Raw genomic sequence first — 18,838 nt, forward strand, 5'->3', positions numbered from 1 at the left:
CCTTTTCCACTCTAGGTGTCCCAATTCCCTCAGCACCACTTGCATCATCTCATTCCTGTCTCTGGCATACTTCACACACTCCAGCACCACATTCTCCACCGTCTCATCCTCTCCCATGTCACACATCTGGCACACTTTGCTGCAGGACTTCAACCATCTGTAACTCCTTGCATTCACATCCATGCATTGCACCCTCGCTTGGAAGCCCAGGCTTCCATCATACCACTTTTCATACATTGGGGCCTTTTTCTCTCTATACCACCCCAAAGTACTCTTATGTTCCATCTTATTCTTCCATTCACTCAATCCCACATGCTTCACCACACTATCTGTCTCATTTTTCCACTTTCTAACATCCCATTCTAAACCCTCCCCATTTCTGGCAATCATATTCTAGTTGCTCTCAGCTTGCCTCCCCTCATATCGTTGAAAAGCCCAGCTACTTTCCAAACCACTCTTTATTACCATCTTAACACACTTCTTCCCCCACCTGCTGCTCCTAACACTCCACAGAAACACCTTTCTCACTAGTTTTGCATCATCCATTCGCTCTAATCTAGCTAAGATCTAGCTCTAATCTGTAAGGTAAAGATGTCAAGATGCAAGACCTGTATCAAGATTAAGATGAAAATTATCATCAAGATTAAGATTACTTTTGAAAATTTTGTAAGGTAACAAAAAGAACAGTGCATGAATCTTCAGTAATAAGGGAAAAGAAAAGAAAGGAGAAAGGGAAAAGCAGAAGACCCAGACATTGAGGAAGGACATGTCAGGGAGTGCAGTTTCAAAGGCAAAACTCCCGACCAACATATCAGCTCAGACATGGCAACACTGCTCCCAGTCTCGTTCAAAATGGCGGTACCGAAAGAGAAGGACTTTATGCCGCTTCTGGCATCTTGCCGTATCTTGGTAGTTGGTGCTGGTGGTATTGGCTGTGAATTATTGAAAAATCTAGTTCTCACTGGGTTCGAGGATATAGAAGTGGTAAGTGTGCCGTGTGTACTTGAGCCGAGTCCTTGACATAAAGTTTATGTTTCCTCTCGACCTTGCTTAAGTTTGCGATGTTTAGTGAGTTTTCTCATACCTCCAAGTTATCATTTGTCTAATGTAAACTTAGAAATATTGTAAAGTATGTCAGTCGACATGGTGAATGCACATGTTACCTGACAGTGGTGTGCATAGTTACATGTGGCCTAACACCGCCTGTCACCCAACACACCGGTACGTCTGGGTGTTTACACCTGGTGGGGCTGCCCCGTCTGTGACACCAGCTAGAGGTGTATTAAAGAACATGATGTGACAGTCTTATTGGTGAAATACATTACACAGTACAATTTTGGGAAGAGGGGTAGCTTGATTTTTAATTATATGGACAAAAAGAGTACGTATTGCGAATCATGATAAAACAGCTTATTTTTGCCCATCCCCGCTAGCCACCACTTAGTTGTCTCTTACTGGCCAAGTGTGTATTTTCAAATTAGTTAAACCTAACCTTAGCCATACACCACTGGCTGTTCTGTGAATTTTCTCAATAGTGATTTCATCTTTAAATTTCAGCATTTTAAATTTTGTGAAGGTCTTGGAGAATCAGTACCAGTTGAAATTTCAGATTTCCTATAGATTTTGTGTTCATTTTTTGTTCAGTTGCTACAAATGTAATATGTCCTTTTAATAATGATCATTCTATATTATACACTGAAATATTTCCATTATATAGTTCCTCTAATTACTATGTATGTTTACAATCATGTGTAAGATCTTATTTTGCTCATTGTAAGTAATGTGTTCTTGTCATTTTCACTTGAAAACTTCATGCTCATGTGGATTACATTCATTGTTAAAAATCCTTACAAATAATAACTCGTTGAAGAAAGAAACCTGTTGCATGTTTTTAAAATGTAAGGTTCTAGTGCAGTTCAACACAATACACCCATGGCACTTATCACACCCAAGTTGTAGATCACATCATTTTGATTATTTCTAATGGTTACACGGTTTTATTGCTGTCTCAACCAATACATCTTGCCTAACTACAGTCCTTTACAGGGTCTACATCTCACTGAGCATTTCTAGCCCCATTTTACCCTGTTGGAAATTAATAAGTTTACCTTTTGGGGAATGTTCAGCAAAGCCCCCTGGTTAGGAAGTTATTAAATGTTAGGGTAGGTTAGTTTACCTTATGGTGGGGTTCAGTAGGTTAGTTGGGGTTTGAGGGGGGATTATTGGTTGAAACTGCAAATTTACTGTTTACACCACTTATAAGCAACTCACAAACAAATTTTCAATATTTATATAAAATTTCTCTCTCAACCCTGTGCTGGTTCAATCAGTAGTACATGTGTTAGTATGTTGATTTCTGGTAAGGAATGGTTGTATCTATTTCCTTCAGCCAGTGAGAGCTAGCATTTTAATGATGTATTACAATGTCATTTATGTCTGGCCAATATGTCAGTTATTTTCGGGCAATCCCTACATGTGTGCGTTGGTGGCCATAGGAGCCAGCCAGCTAACCGCAAGGATACTCAGTGTCACAATGGCAGTTGGGTGTTGTGGATATAAATTTAAATATTAGGAATTTATTGTGCAGCTCCTTAAGCAAGATGACTTGGGTGTACATTTCTTGAGATCATACAGTGTTTTGCCAAAATCAGTTGAGTGCTGAACAATTTGTGGCACCAGTACCCTTTGAGGAGGAAGAAAAGGAGGTTGACTAACTGCACCCTGGACCTTCCACTTTCTGTTAAGGTTTATGTTTAGGCTAAGTTATTGTCCTTAAGGGTAGGTCCATGGGGTCCTCTGGTTAAGTTTAGTTAGGCTAGGTTAGTTTAGTATCCTGAAGGGGGATCCAAGAGTTGGGGGTGGAGCCCCTTTGATGAGGTTAATGTCCTTATGGGGGTCCAGGGGATGCTTCTCCCCCATTTAGGTAAGGTTAGGTTAGTGTCCTTAAGCAAGGCAAAGCCTTTTCCAAATAGATTAGGTTAAGTTATCCTTAGACTTCATGAATGTCACAATTTGGCCTAATTTGGCTTCCCCAGTGCAATACTAAATATAATAATTTCAAACTATATCTGAAAACTCTTCATTGCTAATTTTGTACCTCCTATCTTAAACACTTCATATGGTGTGGTAGACACCATCACTTACTTATGTGGAGACCAACCATCACACTAGTGTTTGTATGTAAATGTTTCTTTCAATTTGGAAAAAAAAAAAAATATATATATATATATATATATATATATATATATATATATATATATATATATATATATATATATATATATATATATATATATATATATATATATATATATAATTTCTACCTAGATATTCCAATTTCCCTGGGGGAAGTGAAAGGCACTTTTAACCACTATAATAATTCTAGTAGTTGAACAGTAAGCATGATTTGGTGATCCTCTTGAGTACTTTCAATTACTGTATTTGGGGTAATTTGAGTAAATTTTTTATTTTTTTTTATTTTTTATTTTTTTTTGTTTTTGTATTATAAAAGAGTGAAAATGAAACCAAATTTTTATTATGGCAAAATACATTACCATAGGTGCTGTGGCTTACTAGGTAGTGGCAAAGACTAAACTCAGTAAATCATGGCATACATATGTAACCTAATGGGCAATCTGAATTTCCCCACACTGAAATTGAAATTAGTGCAAAATCACCTCAAAACTGACTATCCATACAGTGACTTCAAATGTAGTTTATCTTGCAAAAGTAAAATAAATATGGTTTATCCCTGCAAAAGTGAAATAAACTTATCCAATGTATCATTCCTTATAGCAAAGGATCCCCTTTTCTTAATGCATAATCTGGCCATCAAACTTTTTCTTGAACACAAGCTTGCCCTTGAGTCTTTTGGGTTTTCTTAAGACAGCAGTGCCACACACTGCATCTGATTCCTAGAAAGAAATTGAACACATTTTACCCAAACTTATAACCTTCCTAAAGTACTTGATTTGCCAGCTTTTTTTTTTTTTTTTTTTGGGTTCCAACAGTCCCAGTAACTTATTAACTTTGTACTTTTTCCCCTTGAATTTCACAACAATATAGTCATTTTCATTCAAAATTGGCTCACTGCTAAGTCCATCCTTCACTTTAATATTTGGTTCTAGTTTCAGCTCGTCTTCTAACACTCCAATATCTTTTTTTTTTTTTTTCACTTTCCTCTTCTTTCACATTTTTTGCATTGTCTTGCATTTCCATGTCTTCTGCATTTCTGATACTAACCTCATTGGAATCATCTTCACTTGTATCCATGTCAGACTCTGTGTACAGTGGTTTCCTGCTTGTTACTGCTTTCTTGCCAGTTCCCTGTCTGACACTAGTGGCAGGTGTTTGTTGTGTGCTTGTTGAGGGTTCCATATCAGTTTCAGTAACACTTACACCAGGTTGCACCATGACCATCTTGCTTCTAACACCTCTTCCTCTTGAGGTTAGTGCAGCTTTATGCAGGGTTTGGATCTTCTGTAGAACAAAGTTGCTAACATGTAGAGTGCTACTTGCCTCTGGTGAGGTCCTGTCAACTTTGGCCAAAACCTTTTTTGGATTAAATGGAACTAGATCACAAGCTCTGAACGCAGCTTTGGCTGGCTTTGCATTTTCCTCTAAGTAAACAAAACACCAGATGTTCGAAAAGTGGAGGAACTGTTTGCTGGCCTACCATAATAGTGATATTTAAAAAAAAACAGTTCCTGTGATCTGAAATACCTCACTGCTGAACTCTACTCATTAATTAAGTAATGCACAAAGGAATTAAAAAAAAAATACCCACACATACCCTATGAAATTTGTAGTTAATGCTAGGAATTTGAAGCTCCAAGATCAACTCCATTAACAGCCAGGTTATTATAGCTTTACTATCCATAAATGGAGCAGATTCCTGGTACAACACTATAGGCTACTCTAGCTAATACATACTGTAATGATTATTTCTCAAAACAACATAAGATGCATAATTTAATGAGATGAATGCAAATAAATGTAAATATGGGAAAAGCAATAATAAATGAGGTATTATACCAAGTAGCAAAACATTTTTGGTAATCCAATTTACCCTACTTTTTCAAATTATCCCAAATTACAGTATTGTGATTTTTAGGACCATGATAAACACAATTTTTTTTTTTTTTTAGGTCATTCTGATGGTAATGAAATGGGTGCTAAAGAAAATCCTGTACTTTCACTATGGGTCCTTTCATTGGTAAATCCTGGAACTACTTGATTATGTGTTTTCATCTTAGTGTGTTTTGCATTATTTAAGGAGAAAAGTATTTTGACCCTTGAACTAATAGTGTCATGGGAGGGGAGGGGGTTGTTGGAGATTGATTAGGTTTAAAGTTTTGGTTGATTTCTTTATTATTATTATTATTATTATTATTATTATTATTATTATTATTATTATTAATATTAATATTAATATTGAGTTGGACTGAAATTGTTTGTTTTTTAAATTTAATTTGTTTGGTTGTTATAAAAAGGTAGCTGCCACCAGCCATGGGTTTATGCCTTAATACATTTGTCTTTGTGTGGTATGATAGCGTCATTCTTATTAATTAGTTGTGGTTCCGTAAGGGACTGGAAAACTTCATAACAAAAAGATTACTTTTATTTTATTTAAGTATCTATATAACAAAAGCTTCCTTTTATTTTTCTCTGAATACACAGTGGTTTATCTAGTAGACTATTCTGTTACCCTGGAGTTGTAGGACCCAAATGGTAGGAAAAGTGACAATGTCCTAATTAGTTTATGAGATAAATTTTAGGTGAATAATTTACAAAAAAAGTTTATATGTGCATGTCCAAGGTTACCTTAATTTTCAGTGATAAGCATCCTAGTGTTGGTGTTACATCAAAATATGTTATTGCACATAAAAATATGTTATGACAAACATAATCAAAAGAAATTTTTATTTATCTAAGTTTACATCCTGAATTTTATTTTTCCCCTAAGACTAAAAAGTTAACTGGGCAGGGAATTTACATTTTCTTCTCTCTTTTGGCAAGCAATCTGGTTAGCATTTCTCAAGTAATTATTTTATAATAGGCACAAATGGTTATTCTTATATAGACAAGGTTTGTAAACAGCATAAATTTTTTGAGAAGAAAATCACGTACCTGTTGGCAAGCAATCTTGTTAGTGTCTGTTGTTCACAGCATGGAGCCAGCCTTATATAGGGCCAGCTAAGATTAATAATGAGTTCTGTCTGCCCAAGTATAATTTTTTTTTGCAGTATTCTTAAGAGTCTATTACCCTTGTTTGTTCTCTGATTGTTCTTTAACATTTTAGTTAATGGCCCCACATACTGCCAGACTTTAACACTGCTAACAATTTTAGATCTCAAACATTATTTTCAGAATTTCCCCATAACTACACAGAGTTATAATTTTCTCCAAGTTTCCACTCAATCTATAGCATTATGTGAAAGGATTTTTTTTTTTTTTTTTTTTTTTTTTTTTTTTTTTCTTACTGGTATAACAAACGCTGGGAACATTGGTTTCCTGGTGCTCACATTACTGTTGGTGTAAGCAGGAAAAGATGTATTTTTTTTGCCATGATCTAAATTCAAATATATATAAATTGTCATTTTCTAGGTTACAGTTCCATTTAATATCCTGGTTCTAAATTCTTATTGATCTCAAAAATATATACATTCAAATATATATATAAATTGTCATTTTCTAGGTTAGTTCCATTTAATATCCTGGTTCTAAATTCTTATTGATTTCAAAAATATATACAAAGTTTTATTAAAAAAAAAAATTATATATATATATATATATATATATATATATATATATATATATATATATATATATATATATATATATATATATATATATATATATATATATAATTTTTTTTTTTTGAGACGTTATCCTTCCTTTAAGATATTTTGACTAAATAATTTTATATGGTCATTATTGAATTATGTTATCTTTTATTTCAATTCAATTTTCTTTAGTTTTTGTCCCATGACAATAGTTCAACCAGACTTGTACACTTTTCTTATCACAATTTGGGGAGGAGCAATTTAGTGGGCCTTAAAAAAAATATTTTACCAGCCTTAGACTTGTAAAATAGAACAAAATAAAGCAAGTGATGCTAAATCTAGGGCATAGAAATTTGTTTTCTTTCTTTACTTTGATGATTTCCTTTTGGTTTAGATTCATTGGAAGTGTACTTGGGAGTATGTTGCTTTGATGGTACATGCATATACATAAAATAACCTTTGTCATCTCTTAGACTATCTTGTATATTATTGAATGATGATTTGTGTGTTGCTTTGTTAATGATGCTAAATGCATTTTGTTTCAACAGATTGACTTGGATACAATAGATGTGAGCAACCTGAACAGACAGTTCCTTTTCCAAAAGTGTCATGTTGGGAGGAGTAAAGCAGAGGTTGCCAAGGAGTCAGCCCTCAGATTTAATCCGAAAGCAAAGATAGTGGCTCATCATGACTCAGTGTTGAAGTGAGTATTGCTGGTAATTGTGATTTCTTTTTTTTTTTGCTGTCATGTCCTATGTATTTTTTAAAGTAGGATATTGATAGCTATTGTCTGATTATATATGTATGATATTGATGCATGTACAAGATGTCAGCAATAACTGTAGATTAATGCATCACTAATCATGGATTATGCTAACTAGGGCAGTCACCCCCTTGTAATACAGATGTGGAACTTGGGGTCTTAAGGAGGCCTGTCACCAAACAATACCTGCATCTGTATTGTAGTGCTCTGATCTTTCCTGGAGTAGTCACACCCTAACTTGGTGGTGGAACAAAGGGATCTGTCCCTCCGGGCTTTGTTCCTGCTGGCCCTTGGCGCCTCATGCCTGCCCATCTTACCATTAGGTCAGCAATAGTTCCCGGGTGACTCATTCCTTTACGGAGATCCCTACGTACCATGTCATCAACTTTACCACGTAAACATGACCCTCACTACCTCTCAGCAGCTAAGCTCTCCACAGCTAGTTCCTCTCACACATCTTCACTACTGCAGTTAACTACTATAATGAATTCAGTTTCCTTAATCTCTACTCTGTTTAAATTAGTTTCCTTAGTGTTACCCATGCTTTATATACTAGTTCACTTTAACTCTCATAACACAGATCATGTTGTTTAGCATACTCTTGCTCAACAACAACTTATTTCATCTGCTCGGTGGTAACAGTGGTCCTGCCTAATACATGGATTTGAGAGAGAGTTTTTCGAGAAATATCTTTTGATGAGGTATTTGAGTCTGTGCATGAGAGATGCATGTTCAGCCTTTCACATTTGGCATATGGTGATATCATTGAGGTACCTACATTGCCATCCTCCTCTCTGGTTTCTCTGGTTTGTATAATGGCATATGTGCTTGGTTTATAACTGAGAGGGCCTGAATTTGAATTCTGGGCTGAGTGGAAACAAAAATGGTTTGTTTTCCTTTACACTGTAGCCACTATTCATCTAGGTCTAGCATGAAGTAGGTACAAAGGAACAGTGTAAATCAAGGAATTATAGCACCACTTATTGGGGGGAGTGAAGGCTGGGAATCTCACCATCCTATTTTTCTTGATTATTTTTAAGAGGTGCTATGGCCAAGGGCAATAAAAATGTGGGTTAGAGGAATAAGAGAAAAAAGGGCCCACTGAAGGTAGCAGTCCTTACAGAGTATTGTCCAAAAAGCAAATCCAAGATAACAAAGTATGTCTTGAAACCTCCCTCTAAAAAGAATTTATTAAGAGTTGAAAGATTGAGAGTATATATAGTTCAATCCCATTCTCAAGAGTGGCTTTCATTGGTTGAGAGATTACAGACATGAAATTCATTCCACCTCCTCTGATTCCCTTCTCCTGACCTGCCTTATTTGTGTTGGTCTGTGCCACACTTACACCCAAACACAGACACTTGCCAGGAGACCATGAGTTATGGGACAGAGGGAGGAGGCACAGTAGCAGATGAGAGAAATTAAAAGGTAGAAAAAATAGTATATTGGATGTGTATTTAGAAACAAGTACACAAATTAAGGAATAGTGGGGAATATAGATTGAAAATAAAGGAGAGAGAGAGAGAGAGAGAGAGAGAGAGAGAGAGAGAGAGAGAGAGAGAGAGAGAGAGAGAGAGAGAGAGAGAGAGAGAGAGAGAGAGAGAGAGAGAGAGAGAGAGAGAGAGAGAGAGAGATTGTCTTGTAGCGATAGGTGGCCAGGTGTATGCTGGGTCCCCTGAGGTGTCATCCATGTTCCATGTATAGGGAGAAGAGGGGGAGGAGGACTGCCATACCTCTTATGACCATGGGCACCTTGAAGCTGCTCATTTCTTTCCTGCAGTTTACAAACTTATTTTCCCTCACTATATATCGATCTTTGACTATGAATGCTGGGTTGATTTTCATGCTATGTAACAATAAATTCCCAGTTCTGATTTGTTGTTGTCCATAATATGTAAGACTGAATATGAACACATTTGTGTAATAATGAAGTAGTGTACAATGCCCACTTTCTACCGAGCACTGACCAATTCCAGACTATATCCCAACCATTTAACAGTGACAGAGAGGCAGTGCCCTTTTCATGTTAGCATTAGATATGTATTGTACTGTAATGAGTGCGTCTGAATTAGAAGAATTGTGAGAAAATTGCTGGTGGATCTTGTGTGGTGGGAACCAATTAGAATTAATCACATATGGTTTAGTATTTCAATATTGTGTTTTTCGACATCACTGGTGATGCCGATTGTCATTCATGTCAGCCAGATCCCATGAGTTGCCAGATATGTGAAAAATCATTCAAGGATAAAGATACAACATATGATAAGTGACTTTTCATTAGTGGGAGTTAGCAAATGTGTGCATTTTATTTTTTATTTATTTATTTATTTATTTATTTATTTATTTATTTGTTTATTTTATTTATTTATTTATTTTTTATGTAGGAGGGACAGTGGCCAAGAGCAACAAAAATCCAATAAAAAAAAAAGTCCACTGAAATGCCAGTCCCATAAAAGAGTCCAAAGCGGTAGTCAAAAATTGAAGGATAAGTGTCTTGAAACCTCCCTCGTGAAGGAATTCAAGTCATAGGAAGGTGGAAATACAGAAGCAGGCAGGGAGTTCCAGAGTTTACCAGAGAAAGGGATGAATGATTGAGAATACTGGTTAACTCTTGCATTAGAGAGGTGGACAGAATAGGGGTGAGAGAAAGAAAAGTCTTGTGCAGCGAGGCTGCAGGTGGAAGGGAGGCATGCAGTTAGGAAGATCAGAAGAGCAGTTAGCATGAAAATAGCGGTAGAAGACAGCTAGAGATGCAACATTGCGGCAATGAGAGAGAGGCTGAAGACAGTCAGTTAGAGGAGAGGAGTTGATGAGACGATGAGCGTGGGTACGAGAGCAGGTTAAGTCGTTGCACACATAAACACAACGTCCAGCTTTGGATTCAAAATGAGGATAGAGAAAATAGGAGAGAACAGAAAAAGGCTACTGTTAGTTGCCTCAGACACCTGTGTTTCATTGAGGAAAAGAAGATGAGGTTTAGAAGAGGAGACATGATGTTAATAGATTGAAAATTAGATCTAAGATCATGAATGCTGCAGAAGTTAATGAAGAATAAGTTGAGTGGAGTGTCAAGACACTTAGGGTCGTTATCAGAAGAGCAGTCTGATCTGGGGACATTTGTGGGCCCTTTCCCAGATGGGGACTCCGAGGCTGGTGTAGGAGTCGCCATGATAATTTTGAATTTTTGAGTGAAGGGTGTGTGTGTTATTGAATGCTTGTAGTCTTGTGTGGAGGAAGAGAGTTGTCTTTAGAGGGCAGGCTGCGACTGCCCCCTTGTGTTGTGAGAGACATAGGAAAATGTTCAGCGAGGTCACAGCTGGGTTTAATGATAAGTTCACAGCATCCCCTGATCTGGTATTTTAGACCTCACTGAGAGTGATATGATATAGGATATGATAGGTTTTGATAGGTTATGATAGGTAATATGATAGATGATAGATTCAAAACTTTAGATAGGTAGGAAACTAAACCAATAGGACTGTAGTTTGAGGATTAGAATGGTCACCCTTCTTAAGAACAGGCTGAATGTAAGCAAACTTCCAGCAAGAAAGAAAGGTAGATGTTGATTGTTAGAGTTGAAAGAGTTTGACTAGGGAAGGTGCAAGCACAGAGGCACAGTTTTGGAGAACAATAGGAGGGACCCCATCAGGTCCATAAGCCTTCTGAGGGTGTAGACCTGCAAAGGTCTACACCCTCAGAAAACATCAATGAAAGGTTTTAATGGGTATTATGAAGTAGTTGGAGAATGGAGGAGAGGGAGGGATAAGCCCTGAATCATCCAAGGTAGAGGTTTTAGCAAAGGTGAGCAAAAAGTTCAGCTTTAGAAATAGATGAAATGGCAGTGGTGCCATCAGGTTGAAATAAAGGAGAGAAAGATGAGGAAGCAAAATTATTGGAGATGTTTATGGCTTGGTGCCAGAAGGCATGAGGGGAGCTAGATCTTGAAAGATTTTGACACTGTTAATGAAGAACAGATACTTGTTTAGTTCATGCTGATACAGGTTGGTCTGGTTGGACAAAGCCTGTGTTAACTTATGCTGTACAAGAGATGAATGGGTCAGGCTTGACTGCTTTTACATTTTTTTTTTTTTTTTGTATACGTACATATATGGACCTTATTTATCAATATGATATGGAACAAAATTTTGATATATAAAATATACAAAAAAAAAAGCTTTTTTTTTTATGTGAACCCTGGTTTTACTACACTATGCCATTATTTTTTTCCACTTGTTTTTTTGCCTAACTCTGCCTACAAGTATGTTTTACCATATATATATCTTTATTGTCTTTTTTATGTTGTATACTTATTTTGGATTAGTTTATTAATTTCATTGATTATTTCCTTTCCTCTTCAGGCCCAAATATGGTGTGCCATTCTTCAAAGAATTCACCATGGTTATGAATGCACTTGACAATCAAGCTGCTAGGAACCATGTTAACCGTCTTTGTCTTGCATCTGATGTTCCATTAGTGGAAAGTGGCACAGCAGGATACCTTGGACAAGTTACAGTAAGTTTAGGGGAAGTTTTAGAAAAATTGAAGATGGGCACTGCTAACTGAAAAGTTAGCCTCACTAATCAGTAATCTGCTAACTAATCATAGCTTTTCAAGTCTTACATTTGTTTTGAAGTCTAGTATAAGTTAAATATCATTGTTACTAGCTACTGAATTGCAATCTAGCCTTTGCAGTAGTCACCTGACATTCACTTGTGGCATCCCATTGAAAATGTTTTTCAGATCAAAATACACAAAAGATCAATCAGCTTTTTCTTCATGAGGAGCTTTTTCGGGGTGTTGTCAAACTATGACAAGTACTTCTACACAGAAGAAATCCAAAATGCATTTTTTCATCTCATAATCATGTCAAAGTAAAGATTTTTCAGCCATTTTCATAGATTTATAATTTCTGATCCATGTAAGTAGTCCATGATCTAGTCTGATCCATGTTTGACTCAATCTCCAACATTTATACATTTCACTATCACACAAACTAATTGTCTGAAATTATACCTGCTTTGTTTATTGAGTCTTATCATTCCTATTCCAACATCATCGAACTTCAACATAGCAATTATTCTAGAAGTATCAGAAGATTAGTGCTGGGTTTATTTTTCATTTTATTAAGTTCATAAACTTGGTAGATTTTGTGTATTTTAGATTTTGTGCAAACAATGCTCTTCCTATAGGTGATAAAGAAGGGGCTTACTGAATGCTATGAGTGCCAGCCCAAGGCAGCCCAGAAGACCTATCCAGGTTGCACTATCAGGAACACTCCCTCAGAGCCCATTCACTGCATTGTCTGGGCCAAGCATCTCTTCAAGTGAGTACTGATAATTTGAGCTTACAAAGTGAAAGACAGATAGGTTTCTTGCTTATATAGTCCAACCATGATTCTACTACACAGTAACATTAATGAAAACAGAGAAGCAAATTATTGTGCCTAGTTTTGTTCATGAATTAATGTTTTTGGTATGATTGTATAGAATTATTTTTATATCTATCCATAAAGAGGTATAAAAAAAAGAAGAGGGAGCAGATGTTTGGATAAACTTTACTCTATAGCAGGGGTTCTTAACCTTTTGATGGTTCCATACCCCCAATGGATTGTCGAATATGGTCCCATACCCCCTTCACTTGACTGTTCAAATAATTATCACCAATCCTATTATTTGCCAGTATGTCTTCCAGATACGAGTATTTCAATCGCTTGAATTTACTGTACTTTAGATACGGATTACTAGGGAAAAAACATAACCATTGATAATTTTATTATTTTTTTACTGAAAGCAAAATTAATAAAGTTATAGTTCCATTTTATTATACAAAAAAAAAAAAAAGAACAACATAAATGTGCAAGTTTTTAATCCCTCGACTACATAAAAACATAACCATTGCCACTATATTGCTAACTCCCGTTAGCAATATAGTGTAGCAAACACACACACACACACACACACACACACACACACAATGTATAACAGAAATATAGATACACTCACATGAAAATGTGAATAAGAGATGGACGGAAAAAATAGTCTTCTCTCCACGACGCCAACAGCTCAACTGACAACTGATGACAACGGCCAAATTTAAAACACTGGAAAGAGTCAACCGCCGTCATGTAGGGTAGCGCGCGCATTGCACTGGCAGAGGGGGAAACTACCAGTACCCAGAAATCGAGTCCCAGACCCCCGGCCTTTGGTTCCCATACCCCCAAGGGGTATGGATACCCCCGGTTAAGAACCCCTGCTCTATAGTGTCAGTTAAATGTATAGAGTAAAATCCCTCTCATCTGGCATTTGAGTATCCGGCAGCTTCAAGTATCCGGCACATTTTTCCCCGAGCCTTAAAATCAATAAAAAATCAATGTGTACTCATAAAATCGATTAAAATTCCCACGCGAGGCATACTTTGTCCCCTCGCCACCAGAGCGCACTGCTTCGCGCCACCCGCGGCCCACTGCACTGTGTTTACTCAGTGACTCAGTCTCGCGTGTGCACTGTTTATCGCCTGACGCCTTCATCATGCCTAAAGTTGTAGAAAAGAGGAAGTGTGTTGTGCTTACACTTAAGCAGCTGATCAGATCAGCTGCTGATTAAGATCAGCTGATCTTTGTTATGGTAAGATGCGTGAGTGTAGGGTGGTGATTGTTGACATAATTTCACTTCTATTCAATATCCGGCATGTCGGCGGTCCTGTTGATGCCGGATAAGAGGGATTTTACATTAAAACACACAGTGGCATTATGTATTTGTGTTTTGGAAGTACAGTTCGTGTGGGAAAGTAATGGTGCTGTAACTGTAGTTACTTCCACAGAACATTTTTCATGAGGAAAGCTGTTTTTTGGCAGAGTATCTCTATGAAACTAGCTTTTGGTAAACTACAGTACATTTTTCATGAGGAAAACTGTTTTTGGCAGTGTATCTCTGTATGAAACTAGCTTTTGGTAAACTACAGTACCCTCTTTAGTTTTGTGTTTGGTTTCTTCCAAAGGCATACATAGTGCTAAACTTGAAGATTGTGAAACACAGTCCATAGCAGTTAGTTTGACTTGCTGGATCAGGAGAGTGACATACAGAAGTCAATTCGACAAGCATTTTTTTTTTTTTTAATTTTTAAATTTTTTGTAGGAGGGACACTGGCCAAGGGCAACAAAAATCTAATTAAAAAAAAAAAAAAGCCCACTGAAATGCCAGTCCCAGGAAAGGGTCCAAAGCAGGAAACAAATTGAAGGATTAGTGTATTGAAATCTCCCTCTTGAAGGAATTCAAGTCATAGGAAGGTGGAAATACAGAAGCAGGCAGGGAGTTCCAGAGTTTACCAGAGAAAGGGGTGAATGATTGAGTATACTGGTTAGCTCTTGCATTAGAGAGATAGACAGAATGGGGGTGAGAGAAAGAAGAAAGTCTTGTGCAGTGAGGCCGCAGAAGGAGGGGAGGCATGCAGTTAGCAAGATCAGAAGAGCAGTTAGCATGAAAATAGTGGTAGAAGACAGTCAGTTAGAGGAGAGGAGTTGATGAGATGAAAAACTGGTTAGCTCTTGCATTAGAGATAGACAGAATAGGGGTGAGAGAAAGAAGAAAGTCTTGTGCAGTGAGGCCGCAGAAGGAGGGGAGGCATGCAGTTAGCAAGATCAGAAGAGCAATTTGCATGAAAATAGTGGTAGAAGACAGCCAGAGATGCAACACTGCGGTGATGAGAGAGAGGCTGAAGACAGTCAGTTAGAGGAGAGGAGTTCATGAGACAAAAAGCTTTTGATTCCACCTTGTCTAGAAGAGCGGTATGAGTGGAAGCCCCCCCAGACATGTGAAGCATACTCCATACGGAGTATGGATGGATGAGGCCCCCTGTACAGAGTTAGCAGCTGGGGGTTGAGAAAAACTGGCAGAGACGCCTCAGAACACCCAACTTCATAGAAGCTGTTTTTAGCTAGAGATGATATGTGAAGTTTCCAGTTCAGATTATAAGTAAAGGGCAGACCGAGGATGTTCAGTGCAGAAGAGGGGACAGTTAAGTGTCTGAAGAAGAAGGGATAGTTGTCGAGAAGGTTGTGTTGAGTTGATAGATGGAGGAATTGAGTTTTTTAGGCATTGAACAATACCAAGTTTGCTCTGCCCCAATCAGAAATTTTAGAAAGATCAGAAGTCAGGCGTTCTGTGGCTTCCCTGCGTGAAATGTTTACTTCATGAAGGGTTGGACGTCTATGAAAAGACGTGGAAAAGTGCAGGCTAAATATCATCAGTGTAGGAGTGAATGGGACAAGAAGTTTGGTTTAGAATGTCATTGATGAATAATAAGAAGAGAGTGGGTGACAGGACAGAACCCTGAGGAACACCACTGTTAATAGATTTAGGAGAAGAACAGTGACCGCAGCAGTGGAACGGTCAGAAAGGAAACTTGAGATGAAGTTAAAGAGAGAAGAATAGAAGCTGTAGGAGGGTAGTTTGGAAATCAAAGCTTTGTGCCAGACTATCAAAAGCTTTTGATATATCCAAGGCAACAGCAAAAGTTTCACCAAAATCTCTAAAAGAGGATGACCAAGACTCAGTAAGGAAAGCCAGAAGATCACCAGTAGAGCAGCCTTGTTGGAATCCTTACAGGCAATCAGATAGAAGGTTGTAAAGTAATAGATGTTTAAGAGTCTTCCTGTTGAGGATAGATTTAAAAACTTTAGATAGGCAGGAAATTAAAACAATAGGACGGTAGTTTAAGGGATTAGAACAGTCACCCTTTTTAGGAAGAGGCTGAATATAGGCAAACTTCCAGCAAGAAGGAAAGGTAGATGTTGACAGACAGAGCTGGAAGAGTTTGACTAGGCAAGGTGCAAGCACAGAGGCAGTTTTGGAGAACAGTAGGGGGGATCCCATCAGGTCCGTAAGCCTTCCAAGGGTTTAGGCCAGTGAAGGCATGGAAAACATCATTGCGAAGAATTTTAATAGGTAGAATAAAGTAGTCAGAGGGTGGAGGAGAGGGAGGAACAAGCCCTGAATCGTCCAAGGTAAATTTTTTAGCAAAGGTTTGAGCGAAGAGTTCAGCTTTAGAGATAGATGTGATAGCTGTGGTGATATAAAGCAGGGAAAGAAGAAGAAGAAGCAAAGATATCGGAGATATTTTTGGCTAGATGCCACAAGTCATGTGGAGAGTTAGATCTTGAGAGATTTTGACACTTTCTGTTAATGAAGGAGGTTTCGGCTAGTTGGAGAACAGATTTGGCATGGTTCCGGGCATAAATATAAAGTGAATGAGATTCTGATGATGGAAGGCTTAAGTACCTTTTGTGGGCCACCTCTCTATCATGTATAGCACGAGAACAAGCTGTATTAAACCAAGGTTTGGAAGGTTTAGGTTGAGAAAAAGAGTGAGGAATGTTCGCCTCCATGCCAGACACTATCACCTCTGTTATGTGTTTGGCACACAAAGACGGGTCTCTGACACAGAAGCAGTAGTCATCCCAAGGAAAATCAGCAAAATACCTCCTCAGGTCCCCCCAACAAGCAGAGGCAAAATGCCAGAGGCACCTTCGCTTAGGGGGATCCCGAGGAGCGACTGGAGCGATAGGACAATATACAGATATGAGATTGTGATTGGAGGAGCCCAATGGAGAAGAGAGGGTGACAGCATAAGCAGAAGGATTAGAGGTGAGGAAATGGTCAAGAATGTTGGGCATATCTCCAAGACGGTCAGGAATACGAGTAGGGTGTTGCACCAATTGCTCTAGATCGTGGAGGATAGAAAAGTTGAAGGCTAGTCTCCAAGAATTTCTGCCAAAGGGAAGAGAGTCAGAATGTGCTCAACTTTGGAAGTTAACTAGTCAAAAAATTTCTTATAGTCAGAGGAGTTAGGTGAGAGGTATACAGCACAGATAAATTTAGTTTGAGAGTGACTATATATATATATATATATATATATATATATATATATATATATGTGTGTGTGTGTGTGTGTGTGTGTGTGTGTGTATATATATATATATATATATATATATATATATATATATATATATATATATATATATATATATATATATATATATATATATATATATATATATATATATATATATATATATATATATACAGTGGAACCTCAGTTTTCAAACTTATTCATTCCTGAATGAAGTTCAAAATCCGAAATGTTCGAAAACCAAAGCAATTTTTCCTATAAGAATCAATGTAAAATAGATTAATCCATTCTCAGGCATCCATCCGCCATGTCTTAGCAGGTAATGGCTGACACTCCATTGCTAAGATGGCCACTCCACAACATCTCCAGCTTAGAAATCAGTGATAGTGTCTTTTTCTCGACCTAAACATTCTAAACCTTGCCTTTTTCTCGACCTAAACATTCTAAACCTTGGTTTAATCCAGCTTATTCTCATGCTATACACGATAGAGAGGTGGCCCACAAAAGGTACTTAAGTCTCCCATCACCAGAATCTTATGCACTTCATATATTTGCCCGGAACTATGCCAAATCTGTTCTCCAACTAGCCAAAAACTCTCTCATTAGCAGAAAATGTCAAAATCTTTCAAGATCTAACTCCCCTCGTGACTTCTGGCATCTAGCCAAAAATATCTACAATAACCTTGCTTCTTCTTCTTTCCCTCCTTTATTTCAACCAGATGGCACCACTGCTGTCACATCTATTTCTAAAGCTGAACTCTTCGCTCAAACCTTTGCTAAAAACTCTATCTTGGATGATTCTGGGCTTGTTCTTCCCTCTCCTCCACTCTCTGACTACTTCATGCTACCTATTAAAATTCTTTGCAATTATGTTTTCTATGCCCTTGCTGGCCTAAACCCTCAGAAGGCTTATGGACCTGATGGGGTCCTAAGGTGTTAACTCTGTACAAGGGCCTTATCCGTCCATGTATGGAGTATGCTTCACATGTCTGGGGGGTTCCACTCATACCGCTCTTCTAGACAGGGTGGAATCAAAAGCTTTTCGTCTCATCAACTCCTCTCCTCTAACTGACTGTCTTCAGCCTCTCTCTCTCTCATCTTCGTGATGTTGCATATCTAGCTGTCTTCTACCACTATTTTCATTCTAACTGCTCTTCTGATCTTGCTAACTGCATGCCTTCCCCCCTTCTGCAGCCTTGCTCTACAAGACTTTCTTCTTTCTCTCACCCCCATTCTGTCCAACTCTAATGCAAGAGTTAACCAGTATTCTCAATCATTCATCCCTTTCTCTGGTAAACTCTGGAACTCCCTGCCTGCTTTTGTATTTCCACCTTCCTATGACTTGAACTCCTTCAAGAGGGAGGTTTCAAGACACTTATCCTTC

General features: G+C 37.7%; 2 protein-coding genes across 8 annotated transcripts in view; one reads left to right on the forward strand and one right to left on the reverse strand.

Annotated features, from left to right (window-relative positions):
* The first annotated feature begins 643 nt into the window (after nucleotides 1-643).
* LOC135111779 (SUMO-activating enzyme subunit 2-like) overlaps nucleotides 644-18,838 on the forward strand; it is a 105,171-nt gene continuing 86,976 nt past the window's right edge. For 2 of the 4 annotated variants that reach the window (XM_064025488.1, XM_064025489.1), the window contains exons 1-4: nucleotides 645-984; nucleotides 7,334-7,488; nucleotides 11,907-12,060; nucleotides 12,738-12,871. In XM_064025488.1, the coding sequence (XP_063881558.1) occupies nucleotides 823-984; nucleotides 7,334-7,488; nucleotides 11,907-12,060; nucleotides 12,738-12,871 (605 nt within the window). In that variant the 5' untranslated portion in view covers nucleotides 645-822. Of the gene's footprint in view, nucleotides 985-7,333; nucleotides 7,489-11,906; nucleotides 12,061-12,737; nucleotides 12,872-18,838 lie in introns of all 4 variants that reach the window. The other 2 variants (XM_064025490.1, XM_064025491.1) reach the window with 2 other exon arrangements.
* Nucleotides 3,519-9,272, reverse strand: LOC135111780 (uncharacterized). Of its 4 annotated transcripts, none has more exons than XR_010273906.1 (3): nucleotides 7,735-9,272; nucleotides 6,130-6,180; nucleotides 3,519-4,479 (listed from the first exon to the last, which is right to left on the reverse strand). XR_010273906.1 is itself a non-coding variant. In XM_064025493.1 (3 exons), exons 1-3 carry the CDS (start codon nucleotides 7,858-7,860, stop codon nucleotides 3,813-3,815), a joined length of 603 nt encoding a protein of 200 aa, XP_063881563.1. In that variant the 5' UTR covers nucleotides 7,861-9,058; the 3' UTR covers nucleotides 3,519-3,812. The 4 variants fall into 4 exon arrangements, 1 of the variants encoding a protein (XP_063881563.1); XR_010273904.1 differs by having other exon boundaries at nucleotides 3,519-4,617; XM_064025493.1 differs by lacking the exon at nucleotides 6,130-6,180 and having other exon boundaries at nucleotides 3,519-3,914; nucleotides 4,243-4,617; nucleotides 7,735-9,058.

The sequence above is a fragment of the Scylla paramamosain genome, chromosome 22, assembly GCF_035594125.1.
Source record: "Scylla paramamosain isolate STU-SP2022 chromosome 22, ASM3559412v1, whole genome shotgun sequence".
Taxonomy (NCBI): Eukaryota; Metazoa; Arthropoda; class Malacostraca; order Decapoda; family Portunidae; genus Scylla; species Scylla paramamosain.